The 13,468-nt window shown below is 47.9% G+C and overlaps 3 protein-coding genes across 4 annotated transcripts in view; 1 reads left to right on the forward strand and 2 right to left on the reverse strand.

Annotated features, from left to right (window-relative positions):
* Window positions 1-13,468, reverse strand: part of LOC115636335 (protein ABHD15-like) — a 575,307-nt gene that overhangs the window by 54,961 nt on the left and 506,878 nt on the right. The window lies entirely within an intron of this gene.
* On the reverse strand, window positions 47-10,459 carry SMYD4 (SET and MYND domain containing 4). The gene is made up of 10 exons (XM_030536259.1): window positions 10,089-10,459; window positions 9,863-10,007; window positions 8,324-8,404; window positions 5,961-7,131; window positions 4,685-4,867; window positions 4,040-4,209; window positions 2,956-3,088; window positions 2,336-2,452; window positions 1,639-1,762; window positions 47-431 (listed from the first exon to the last, which is right to left on the reverse strand). The coding sequence occupies exons 1-10, from the start codon at window positions 10,220-10,222 to the stop codon at window positions 278-280; spliced, it is 2,412 nt and encodes an 803-aa protein (XP_030392119.1). The 5' UTR covers window positions 10,223-10,459; the 3' UTR covers window positions 47-277.
* RPA1 (replication protein A1) overlaps window positions 10,460-13,468 on the forward strand; it is a 47,395-nt gene continuing 44,386 nt past the window's right edge. Inside the window, exons 1-3 of one of the 2 annotated variants that reach the window (XM_030536266.1) lie at window positions 10,460-10,541; window positions 12,866-12,913; window positions 13,290-13,368. In XM_030536266.1, coding sequence (XP_030392126.1) covers window positions 10,539-10,541; window positions 12,866-12,913; window positions 13,290-13,368 — 130 coding nt within the window. In that variant the 5' untranslated portion in view covers window positions 10,460-10,538. Of the gene's footprint in view, window positions 10,542-10,589; window positions 10,702-12,865; window positions 12,914-13,289; window positions 13,369-13,468 lie in introns of those variants that run through there. The other variant, XM_030536265.1, reaches the window with a different exon arrangement.

Below are 13,468 nucleotides of genomic sequence, written 5' to 3' on the forward strand. Positions count from 1 at the left end.
CAGGGAAGAACCACAACTTCAGAAAGACGCATAATAGGCTCTCAAATGCTTTTCTCAAAAGCATGTTAAGAAATTCTATAGCAACATTCATTTCTATGAGACAGCCCTTCTGTCAGTACCCCAGTGGTGTCCTCTCCCATTTCAGCAGTGATCAGCTTCATTCCCTGGCCCTCCCCACGGACATTTCAGAGCTCACTCAGCTTGTAGCCAGGCCCTGCCCTGCCACATGGAGCTTAACTTCCTGAGGAGAGTGCAGCACTCCAGCTTCCTTTGTTAGTCACTCCACCCTGTGAAGGAGGCTTCTGGGCAGCTCCAGCAGACAGGCTCTCATCTCCTGCAGCTCCTGGACCTGGGCATTCTGAGGGCCACAGTGCACAGACAAAACTGTCTCTGCTCTTTGAATTGTGCACAGAGCTTCGGACACTGCAAATCTGAAGTACGGAGGGAAGAAATGTGAGAAAGATTTAGGGGACAAACTTCCCTCAGCACATTTGATGAAGCCATTCATTCAGCACCCTTCATCCTGTCCTCCATTTCCCCTTAAGCCACGACAACTCAGGCATCTCTTCCTTCTTTCACTGAGACAGAAATTCCCTGATCACAGGGGTAGGACTCACCCCCCACATCCCATCACTATCAGGCATGGGCGCTGACTCTGTGGGTGCTCTGGGGCTGGAGCACCCACAAGGAAAAATTGGTGGGTTCTCTGCTCCACCGGCAGCTCCCCCACCCCACCCCCACCTCCGTTCTGCCTCCTCTCCTGAGCGCGCCGCTGGGTCCTGCTTCTCCCCTCTTCCTCCCAGCGCTTGCGCTGCAAAACAGCTGATTCACGTGGCAAGCCTGGGAGGGACGGGGAACAAGCGGCTTGGGGGAGGAGGTGAGGCCAGGGTGGGGATTTGGGGAGGGATCCAATACGGGCAGGGAGGGGCAGAGTTGGGGCGGGGACTCTGGGGCAGGGGTGGAGTTGAGATGGGGCCGGGGGGGGGGGGGGGGGAGCATAAGCACCCACCGGAGCTGACAAAAGTTGGCACCTGTGCTATCAGGTAAATGCCCACTGTTTTAGCCAGGGAACTCAAAGTGCTTCACCCTTGGAAAAACGGCCGTATTATCTTATTGCCACTCTTGCCAAGGTGGGAGACAGTTAAACCAGAAATACTGATAAAATAGGGGTCTACAAAAAAAGTAATGGGATCTGCTGGCCAATGACAAGAAGAGAAAGCATCTGAGGCACTGTCACTTTAAAAGGAAGTGTCAGCAGCACTGTAGTATTGGGGTCTACACACTCTATGGTACCTGGGATGCCAGAGAAGAAGTAACAGGAAAGGGGGTGATAGGACAGGAGTGGGACAGAGGAATGGGTGGGAAGGATGCCAAAAGGAACACGAGATGGCTCCCTAGCCAACTGAAGGAAACTTTCATTTGATCCAAATACTTCACAGCCTCCCCCTCATCCTGGATAAAGGGCATATGTTTCCCCTTTGCCAGAACATCCAGCAGTCCTGGAAGACATCTTGCAAAGGGACTAATGATGCCAAGGACTTTCTGCCACACCTCCATCTCAGAGACACAAGACACATGGACTAAAGAAGGGAAGAGCTGTAGAATGAAAGGTGAGATTGTTGGAATGGGGCTCTTTACCCATTAAAGAGGATCTGTGCCAGTTTGAAGAGTTCATGACCCGTTTCCACACTGGACGGTCCATGGCGAGCTTCCACAATTTGAATGCTGCACCGCAGGTGCCTCGCTGCTTCCTGCCACTTTCCTGGCCAAAAAGAGAACGGATTATTATAGCTCCCTTTCTATTGCCGCTGCCATGGAAGGAGCTCAAAGGACTTTACAACCTTAGTGAACTAAGCAGCAAAGAATCCTGTGGCATCTTATAGACTAACAGATGTTTTGGAGCATGAGCTTTCGTGAGTGAATACCCACTTCTTCAGATGTATTCACCCACGAAAGCTCATGCTCCAAAACGTCTGTTAGTCTATAAGGTGCCACAGGATTCTTTGCTGCTTTTACAGATCCAGACTAACACGGCTACCCCTCTGATACTTGATTAGTGAACTAAGAGTCACAGTCCTTCTAGGAAGTTACAGAGGAGTATTATCCACATTGTACAGAGTGGGAAACTGATGCACTCAAGGTCACACAGCCAGTGCCTGATGGCTGGGAATAAAGCTTGTGGCTAAAACTAGATTCCTAAGAAGATTCTGCTATGTTAGTTTAGTGGACTGCAATAAGAGAAGGGAGGTGAGAAAGGGAACAGACCAGTCAGACATTAGATTTAATAGGCCAGCCATAGGAAAATGACCCCAGAGGGGACAGGAAGACATCTTACCAAGTGTGGCATAACCCTGTGCCAGGTGATCCTCAATCTTGCCCACCAACATGTGCTCTGCAGACAGGAAGTTCTCAGCATCCAGCCGGCACCTCATCAGTAGCTCAACAGCCTGATCTGCAAATCCAGGGAACAAAAGCACTTTACCACAAGACATAAACCCATTCCAGGTGCCAGTTAACCATGATCTGTGAAGTGAGATCGGGTCCACTCTATTCCCACCCCTCCAGCCTTGAGCAGTTAGCCCTAGACTTTATATGCTGTTCTTGCAGAATTAGCTGGGTCACCATTTCTATTTCAGTCTGAAGTCTGTCTAACCTAAGGGTCACCGGGGCCAGGGGGGCCTTCTGAAACATTGGGTCTAGGCCTGAACCTTTACCATTTCCCCGAATTCCCTCATATTCCAGTGGAGCAAATGTGAAATTTAGCCTCCCAGTCTGATCAGCAGTATAAGCAGCCTACCACTTGTGCTGCCAGAGATTCCAGCTTCATATCAGCAGTACCTAAATGCTTGGGCAAAACTGCCACCTGGTGGCTGGGGCCAGGATCTTGCTGTAAAGATTACTTGTACTAATGTAATGAACTGAACAAGGTCCAAGACAGATGGCTGGTTCTCTTACTGGGCTGTTTGTCTTTGAGAAGTCCCAGTGCTGTTTGAACTTGCAGCTGAAGGTCCCATAACTGGCGTAGGAGGTAGTCCCTGCCAACTAATAGTGTACAAGCACCACTGGAACAACGAAGCACATCTTCCCCCTGTGGAAGTCATAGAATCATAGGGACATCAAGAAGTCTTCTAGTCCAGTCACCTGCATTCAAGGCAGGACTAAATTATCTAGACCAAGCCACCTTTACGATCATTTCTGCACATAGAAAGCATAGAGTTGTGTATCTCTACTCCCCTGTAGTGCATTACAAGGCTATTACACAGTTTCCAAGCCACACTTTAAACAAAGGGGCCTGTCCGTATGCTGATGTCATATCTTCAGAGCTCTGGAAGAAAGTTGAAGGAGTAGTCCTGGCAATGGTGCCAGCCTGAGTCCACTTAGATAAGGCCAAAATAGGGCATGAACCACCCCATTAATCTTCACAGAAAATATACACTTTTTCTTCCCTCTTTCTTGAAGACTCACGGCTCAACAGCTGTTTTAGAAGTAAAAATAACAACATGGCTGTGCAGGGTACTTTACAAAAAACAGATGAAAGAGAGTCTCTACCCTAAGAGCTTACAATCTAAAGACAAGACTAGAACAACAGGAAAAGAGACCACCACAAGGTTGGTGGAGGATTAGGGAAAAGATTCTATGATCTTGTGGTTGCTCGAGAAAGTAATGCACACATCCTGTTAGGGCCCTAGTAGGACTGTTTTTAATTTATATACCTTCCTTGAGAAATGGGTTTTGTGAAGGGCTTACAGAGAGCAAGGGCACAGACACTTTAAGGGGTTTTCAAACATCTAGAGGATTGTGGGGGTGAGGGGAGAAAACAGTACTGAGTGGGACCTCTGGACAGGCTGGAGAAGTACAAGTCTTCCAAAGGGGTTGCTAGAGAATAATGAGACCATCCCTCACTTCTGCCTAGTCCCAAGAGCAGGGGCCCTGGACTCAGATCCCCTCCTTGCCCTCACAGTACAATGCCAGAGTGCAGAGAATATTTAGTTTTAAAAACACTTCAAAAGTTACACAGTTGTGATTATGAAACAGTTACCTGCATTGAAGCATGGCAGCTGGAACAGCAGAATATATCCCCTGTGGCTGCTGTGCCTGTGACATTGGACCCCAGCTCATCCAGGCAGGCCTGGCATCGACACTCAAAGAAATACTGACAAAGGAGCCGTTGCCGCCTCTCAGCAGCCCCCATTCTGCATCGGTGAGGCCCTACAAAGGGATGATAATGAGTCAAAGAGATAATATATTAAGAAAGCAGGGAAGTTGGGTACCCAACTACAGACTAAAATTCCACCCTGCCATGGATTGAGAGGAAACATATAATCCGTGGCTTGTTACATTTTGGGTTTCTCACCCACATCTGAGGCCTTGCAATGAAATCAAAGGGAGTGAAGAAGGGGATGGTGTGGCCCAGTGCCTCTATGTCAGGGATATAAGCTGTGGGTCCCACATCTTGAGATGCACTAGAGAGTGATTGTACGAGACAAACAGCAGGAGTAGGAGGTCTCATGCTGATGTCATTGATGCAGGGTTGGGCACACCCACATGCATGTGTGGATAGAACAGAGATAAACTCCAAACATGTTTAGAAATGTGACCCTTGCGACCATGATACTGCAGGGATTGCAGAGGTGAAAAGGTCACCTGTGTATCCTATGTATTCCTGAAAGGGACTGCAACTTACCATAGCAATGGACAATCTCCTGCCCTCTTGGGATTGGCTGCGATGCCCTTACTGTGACAACAGTCCCACTGAAAGTCACACTAGTATTAGGGTCGCAGGAATGATTCAGGAGGCTGGTGACAGGGAAGAGGGCTGTGGCCAGGCGCACCTGCTCACTCTCTGTAACAACACTGGCTCCAGACTCTAAAGACCACACAACATAAAAGGGGACAAATACATCATGAAATCAGACTTAGTGACCTACTTTGCTCATATTCCAGGCACTGAATCTAATCACAGCAAAACATCTGGTCTGAATTCAACAAGATGAAATTCAATAAAGATAAGTGCAAAATACTCCACTTAGGAAAGAAAAATCAAATGCACAACTACTAACTGGCTAGCTGGCAGTACTGCTGAACAGGATCTGGGGGTTATAATGGATCACAAATTGAATGAATCTACAATGTGATGCAGCTGTGAAAAAGGCTAGTATCTTTCTAGGGTGTATATACAGGAGCGTTATGTATAAGACACAGGAGGTAACTGTACCACTTTATTGGCACTGGTTAGGCCTCAGCTTCAGTATTGTGTCCACTTCTGGGTGCCACCGTTTAGGAAAGATGTGGATAAATTGGAGAGAGTCCAGAGGAGAGCAATAAAAATGACAAGTCAGATTTTCTAAACCTTTTAGAAGGAAAGGTTAAAAAATGGTCATTTAGTCTTGAGAAAAAAAGACTGGTGGGAGGGGTGGGGGGGTTTGGAAAACAGGCTTCTCATACATTAAGGGCTCTTATAAAGAGGATAGTGATCAATTGTTCTCCATGTCCACTGAAGGTAGGACAAGGAATAATGGCCTTAATCTGCAGTCCTGGAGATTTAGGTTAGATATTAGGAAAAACTTTTTACCTATAATGATAGTTAAACTCTGGTATGGACTTGCAAGGGAGGTGGTGGTATCTCCATCACTGCAAGTTTTTAAAAACAGGATGGACAAATATCTGGCAGGGATGATCTAGGTTTACTTGGTCCTGTCGCAACACAGGGGGCTGGACATGATTTCTTGAGGTCCCTTCCAGCCCTACATTTGTATGATTCCGTGCTGGGCATACCACTGGGAAAGAATAAGGAAGTTTCCATTGTAAAAGAGATGATGAGGTTTTAGTGAGATAAGACACTTACACAAAGTTTACCCAGTGCAGTGGGATCTCTAAGAGTGCTCATCCATTCGCTACATCCCTCCCACAGGACAATCCAACGAGGACAAGAGAGAAGAAGAACACAGTTTCTTACTGACCTGACTCCCGGATTGAGGTCACTGCTTGCGCATTACAGTGCAGCTGCAACATATGTCTCAGCATCGCCTCTCCCAGAATCTGCAGCTCCGGAGACAATTCAGCAGATGTCAGCACATGTGCTTTCAGTCTGGACTGGCTCTCACATGACCCCTGACTCAAAATGGTCAGATCTGCTTCTTGCAGTTTCTTGCATATGGCTACTATGCTCAGGCTGCAAAGGAACTTATGTTCAGGACTGTGCTTTTCAGCATGGGTCAAAAGATTGAAGACAGCTTGGTAAGAACCTCGATACTGTCCATCATCCTCACAATCACGAATCAAAGGCTCTGCTTTCTCAGAGAGACCCTCCATGTCTGCTGTGGAATCTCGTGTCTCATCCTGACTCTTACCTCTGGCTTCAGCCTTGTGAAGTTCCTTGTCATCTCCATGAAACTGCTTCACTAAGCTGCTAACCTCTGCAAATCCAGCCACTAGAACAGTCCTTAAGGCCACATGGGAGAAGACCCCTAGTGTGAGCAGCAGTGCCCCTAATGGGCACTCTGTACTGTGATAGTGCTCCCACGCCAGCTGTGCACACTTCTTGCTGCAGTACTTGGCATAGCTACACCCCCTGCAGGGCACTGAAGCCAAGAGCCGCTTCAAGCAGCGATGACAGTGGAGGTCCCCATTAGTGACCCTACTATCCCATGTTGTTTCAGCACTCTCCTGGAGCAACAGGCTCTTCCCAGGGCTGAGCACACTTACAAAGGCCTCCTCTTTCACCAAGCTCTCCCCTGGTAGAATATCTTTGGTGGCAACCAGATGACGTCCTCTGCAGGAGTTAAAGTTCAAGCTCACAGATGAAAATGCACTTGAAATTTTACCATTTTCTTCCCAGAATTCCAAGTCCTTTTGAGTTTTGCTGAGTGCTTCCGGTACCAATTCTGGGCTACTCTCCTTCTCATGTGCTTTTACTTTAAGTTGACTGATTTTTCTTAGCAGAATCTGGCGTGTGGTACTAGTCAGACTCTGATCCATAGCTATTTTACTCTCCACCTTGCTGATGACCCCTGCTGCCTCCTCTAATCTCCCTAGAAGAAGCAGACACTCAGTTTTCCGCAGCAAGATCTTTGGCTGCAATCTGTTTGGATAGCCCTGGGCTTCAGCCCTGTCAATGTCTTCTAGACAATCCTGGAAGTGAATGTAAGAGGCTTTTTAAATGACCTTGAAAAATGCCAGAAAGAGATTTTTACTCTTCTGCCCCACTTGAGGTTGGGCACATTTCATTTATTTAGAACTGCATTAACTAAATTTCTGGTCCATGACTGACCAGGGGTCAGAGTAAAGGCTTATACAGTGCCTGCCACTTTAAAAGTGAGACCATTCCACACAGAGAAAGAGTGCAGACACTCCCAAGGAATTCTGAAAGGCACCTGTAGCTTGAAACACTTTTAAAACCATATTGGACCACAGCCTCTGGTTCTGGTATTTAAACTTTTTACCTTATTAATCTTAATTTGGATTTAAATAAACACAGGAACATCTATCCCAGGTATAATGTACAGGATTTGGATAATATAGCTTTAATTAGTTAGTAAGCCCTGTACTGGTTTTCCCTCTCTTTTAGATTTCAAAAGCCACCGGAATACAGAGCAGCAGTGTATAAATGTAGCTAGGCGCTGCACATTGTATACGGTTAGTAAATACAGTGATTTGGACTTCACTATGCCAATGTGGTTTCTTCATATTATGTTTCCTGTATAAAGAGCAAAGGACACAACACCAAGCCCTAGCCACCTTTATCATCCACTAAAATTATACCATAAAAACCATTACAAACCAGATTAAAATCATCCACCACTCAGATTCCCAAAAGAGAAACACTACTCTAGCCCTTCCCAAATGCCATCTCAGGCTAATTTGGACCAAGAGCACACAATGTTGAGCAGTGGTCTCCCACTGAGGCATGGCCTTTTCCAGTTTAGTGGTACTTCATTTTTACACCTTCAACTAGCCTGACTGCTGCCGTATTTTGGGAAACATATAGTGGGATTATGCAGTGCTGGCACCATCAGAAACACACAGCATGCCACTTTTTTGAAGTTATGGCACAGCATATAAAACAGTTGAATAGTTGCAAATCTTCACTGTCATTATTAGCAGCAAGGAGTCCTGTGGCACCTTATAGACTAACAGATGTTTTGGAGCATGCTCCAAAAACGTCTGTTAGTCTATAAGGTGCCACAGGACTCTCTGCTGCTTTTACAGATCCAGACTAACACGGCTACCCCTCTGATACTTGTCATTATTAGATTCACTATACCCAGTTTTCAAAACAAATAGCTGCTGGTTAGTCCTTGATTTTGTCAAATCTAGTACTTACCTCAAAGTGACCCAAGTGAAAGAGGGCTGCAGAGCGATTGGCATAACACAATGACATTTCTGGGCTGTTGTGGGACACTGCCTGCAAAGACCAAAAAGAGTAGTAGCCACATTGAGAAAGAGGAATTGGTATATGTTCTATGGGTAGCTTGGTTTCTCGGATATGAAATATGTGTGGTCACAGGTGGGAAAGGGAGAGGAGTGGGGTGAAGAGAGTCAATTCAACCTGTGATGTGCCAAGCACTGGACTATTGTACTGGAGATTTTCATGCCCAATCTGTCATTACCCTATCTTGCTTATCTTGACCTCTTCCATCTTTATTCCACACCATAACAGTTAGGAGGGCTTGTGAGATTCTTGGATGTATAAACAGGGGAATACAGAGGACCAGGGAGGTATTATCATCTCTGTAGATTACATTAGTGAAACCATTACTGGAATCAAGTCTGTTAGTCTATAAGGTGCCACAGGACTCTTTGTCGCTCATTACTGGAATATTATTCCTGATTTTGATGCCTACTCTTCAAAGAGAGATGTTGAGAAACTGGAGATGGTTCAGAAAAGAGCAAAAATATTACCCAAGCTTTGAAAATCCTGCCTTACAGCAAAAGACTTAAGAAGCTCAATCTATTTAGTTATTATCTGGTTAAAAGATTATTCAATCACAGTCTATAAGTACTTGCACGAGAACATTTCATCAGGACTTTTTCTGTTAGACTAGATTCAGACTTGAAATACAATGCAAAATTTTAACAGAGAGATTAATCAATCACTGGAACAATTTGCCTAAGGACATGGTGGATTCTCCATCACTTGAAATCTTTAAACCAAGATTGGATGTCTTTTTAAAGAGACAGGATAGCTTAATCACAAAAGAATGTCTTTGATGTAGGAATTACTGGATGCAGTTCTATGGCCTGTGTTGTGTAGGAGGTCAGACAGATGATTAGACAGGCCTTTTCTGGCTTTAAACATCTATTAATCATAATTTGCCCTTCTCTAAAGTCTTCCATCCAAGGATCACAATGCATTTCTGTAAATTAAGCCTCAACACCCTTGTGAGGAAGATGTTTTTATTTTACATATATAGAAACTAGAGAACACAGAGATCATAGATGCAATCCTGAATATTTAAGAACATTCTCAGCTCCTGTGAAAATCACCTGGAGTTGAGACACTTTAGCACCTTTCCAGATTGAGCAAAGAGCAGTAAGTGACTTGCCCAAGCCCATAGCAGAGATGGGATCAGGCTATAGCAGAAAAACAGTTACTAAAGAAGACCGATTGGCTACGTGCAGGGCCCATGCAGAACAAAACTTCTCATGACTGTTGTAGCCAAGGACACCCCAGAATGCTATTTCCTTGCTGGTCTTACAGGACTGCATTAGACATGTTGCAATAGTCACAAACCCCTCAGTACTCCCGTGGAGTTCCAGTAAAGTTATCCCCACATCAAACCCTCCCACCGGGAGATGAACCTGAGGCTGAAGGCCCCTCAAAGCAGCCGCGTTTCCATCTGCGCGAACCCTCGGGCTCTACCTTGGAATAGAGCCTGAGGGCGGCGGTGTACTCCTCCTTGTGAAAGCTCTTGTTCCCCTCTTCCTTGTAGAAAAGCGCAGCTCTCGGATCCTTCCCCACCCAGTTCCGCGCAGCCAGTCTGTGCAGAAATTCTTCCTCTGCGGCCCTGTGAGGAGTTCGAAAGCGCAGAGTCACGGCCTGGCTACCAGGGGGAAGGCAGGGGGCGGGCGGGCAGCCGGCTACTCACTGGAAGAGAGGCAAGCAGAGGAGGAAGGTGTCCCTCAGGGGCACTGCCAGAGCGAGCTTCCGCTGCAGACAGGGCTCCAGCGAGGCCCACCTCCGACGCGCATACGCCGCCCACCTCTCCACAGGCAGATCCATGGCCCGCAGGCGGGAAGAGACGGCAGGACAGCCACTGTGCGAACCGGAGAGTGTCCCCGCCGCTTGGGGGCAACCGAGACACGGCGCCTGGCGCTCACAACAGCCCAGGAGACACGGGCTGCTGAGCCCCCACCCCGCCACTAGCGCCCTGGGCGGCCTTACACACCCCTGAGAAGGCTACAAGGCGCTGCCTCCTCACCCCCTCTCTCAGTCACGCTCCTCGTGCGCGGGACTCAGAAGAGCAAATGGCGGCGCCCACAGCGACACAAACAATGGGCCACAGGGGTCACTTCCGCCGTACAGAGCACGCTGGCCAATGGTGGGTGCCGCGTGGCTGACGTGCGTACGTGCGGAACGTACGTGCTGAGGGGGTGGAGTTGCGCGACGGCCGAGCGGGAGGATTTGGCGGCAGTGGGAAGGGCTCGCGGCCTGGGAGGCTACGCACCATGAGCGCGCGGCTGAGCGAGGGGGCCATCGCGGTGAGGGGCTTCGGGGGAGCGGGCGCTGCGGTTCCGCCTCCTCCCGTGGGGGGGGGGGGAGTGGGGCTCGGGCCGGGAGCGCGGTGGGGCTGTCCGAGACTCGGGGCGGGGGGTGTTTAATGCTCTGGGGGCAGAGGCCCGGCCCGGGGCGGGGCATGTGAGGGGAAGGGGGGGTATTTCCTGGGGGCGGGGTAGGGGTTTTCGGTGCCTGCCCTGGTGCCCCCATGGAGGTTAGGCGGGGCAGTGAGCGCCCCGACTGTAGGGCAGGTTCCCCGCGCTTTCTCTGCAGTGCCCTGGGGCAGCCGGGGCCAGATACACGTTATCACGCGCTCTGGCCCTGCTTTCACTACCCCGGCGGTTCTCAAACTTTTATGTTGCTGGCCCCTTACACACAACAAGTCTGAGTGCAACCCCCGCCTCATAAACTAAACGCAGTTTTTGTTATATGAAACACTAGCAGGGTTTGGGGTAGAGACTGACAGCTCGTGACCACCATGTCATAATCTCATGACCTGGAGGGGTTGTGACCCCCGGTTTGAGAGCCCCTTCACTACACTCCTGGGTTGTTACATTCTTCCACTTCATGGTCACTTCCTCAGTGATCCCTGCCTCACACACCTCCCTTTCCAGCCCTGAGCTTATAGCTGGATAGTATCTGTCTGGCTGTGGATTTCTATGAACACAAACTCTTATTTAAAGTGCTGGAGTAGTGGATTAGTTATAACCTGCCTTTCTGTATCTGAGCTGTTTATTCTTGCTGCCTGTTCATAATTTCACTCCTATTATTTTTGAGGTTTATAAAGTTAGAAGGGAGTGCCTGTCATATGTTCAGTATACCTCTGACAGTTGGTTAAATGTACAATTAATATGAGCAGAAGAGAGTCAGCAACAACCCTACAAAGTATAACAAAAAAATAAATTGACCTCATTGAGACTGAATCTTTCTCATTACCCATAGTGCTCTCTGCCCTATCTCTTGGATACTGTTTGCAGTTCAGTCACAGCATGTGTTTACTACTATTCTGATTCTGGTGGTTGCCAGTTTGATCACACTTGAATTGAACATTGGAGAAATACACAACACAGAGCAGGGGTAGGCAGACTTCGTCCCAGGGGCCACATCTGGCCCTCAAGTTCCTGGCAGGGAGTGGGGTCTGGGGCTTGCTCCGCTCCGGTGCTCCGGGTGAGGAGCGGGGTTGGGGGGGTTGCCCTACTCTGCGTGCGCCATGGCTCCATATGGCTCCTGGAAGCACTGGCATGCCCTCCTTTCTGGCTCTTATGTGTAGGGGCAGCCAGGGGACTCTGCACACTGCTCCCACCACAAGTGCTGCCCCTGCAACTCTCATTGGCCTGGAACTACGGCCAATGGGCGCTGCAGGGGCAGTGCCTCTGTATGGGGCAGCGCACAGAGCCACCTAGCCGCACCTCTGCGGAGGAACCAGAGTGGGAACATGTTGCTGCTTGTGGGAAATGCTTGAGGTAAGCACGCCCGGAGCCTGCACTCCTGATCCCTTCCCACGCCCCAAACTCCTGCCCCAGCTCTGATCCCCCTCCCACCCTCCGAAACCCCTTGGTCCCAGCCCAGCGCACCCTCCTGCACCCCCATCCATCAGCTGAAGCCCTCACCCCTTCCTGCACCCCAACCTCCAATTTCATGAGCATTTGTGACCCGTCATACAATTTGCATACCCAGATGTAGACCTCAAGCCAAAAAGTTTGCCCACCCTTAACAAAGAGAGAAACATGGAAAGGGAAGAGATGGGCTTTGGGAACTCTAGGGTCTTTGGCTAAGTTACAGTTTGTAGGAAGTATAACGACTCGCATCAGCTCTATAGGCTGCCTGAAAGTGCTCAACAGGCCACTGTATGAGAATTGATAAACTGGTAAATCAGCCTGTCACTTCTCATAAAGTGCAGGGATTTTTGAGGTGAAATGCTTCTCTCAACAAATGGTCTGTCCTTTTTCTGGTATCAGGATGCACTTGTACAACAAACAGAAATTTTGAGGATGTTCACATTGTTGGCACACTAACCAAGTTTGATTCCCTATTTTGGGAACAGTTTATTATAATTAGTCTAATTATTTGTTTGCTAGTCTTCTCAGTCACAAAGTTTTAAAAATGTTTTCCAATCAAAAGGATTAAATCCTCTATCTTCCTTTACAGGCCATAATGCAGGGAGAGAATAATTTAAGGCCTGTCCTCCAAGTCATTGTGAGTATTCTCTCAAGTATCGTCTTATTCCTATTATCCGTAGCTTAGAGTACTTAAAATTGTACATGCTGATCTACAAGTCCATAAAGATAAGGTACCTGACACACACACACATCATTGATGAATTTACAATCCAATTTGGACATGAAGAGGTGGAAGCCTTGTAGGTGAGCAAAGGAGCACTGAAAGGCTCATTGGCATGATCTGAGCAAGCATGTTTTAGTCCATCTGAGATAGACAGAATTACAAGCAATTAAAGCCTATCTTAGCTTTCTGCTTTATGAGTAAGCTCTCCCCAATAGGTGTGATCTCATACTTTGTCTCTGTGTGCCTGTAAAATCAGAGAAGGGCTAAGAATTCAAGTATTTTCTTCTAGAACATCCGTGCCATTGCCACAGGAAATGGGCCACCTCGTTACCGTGTGCTGATGAGCGATGGGGTGAACACACTATCCTGTAAGTAATGCATAGTGGTGAGAATTTACAAGTGCACTGCTAATAACTGCACTCAATTGTCCGAATTAATGACAGAGCGGTTTTTGCTGCTGAACTAAGT

Source organism: Gopherus evgoodei, chromosome 17 (genome assembly GCF_007399415.2).
Source record: "Gopherus evgoodei ecotype Sinaloan lineage chromosome 17, rGopEvg1_v1.p, whole genome shotgun sequence".
Classification (NCBI taxonomy): domain Eukaryota; kingdom Metazoa; phylum Chordata; order Testudines; family Testudinidae; genus Gopherus; species Gopherus evgoodei.

Excerpts from the sequence above, each read along its gene's own strand:
- SMYD4 (XM_030536259.1), bottom strand. The coding sequence starts at position 10,222 with ATGGATCTGCCTGTGGAGAGGTGGGCGGCGTATGCGCGTCGGAGGTGG. Across the intron at positions 10,008-10,088 it reads CTCTGCTTGCCTCTCTTCCA|GGCCGCAGAGGAAGAATTTC; the intron begins GTGAGTAGCCGG and ends AACTCCTCACAG. Across the intron at positions 3,089-4,039 it reads GCTGCCATGCTTCAATGCAG|GGGGAAGATGTGCTTCGTTG; the intron begins GTAACTGTTTCA and ends TGACTTCCACAG.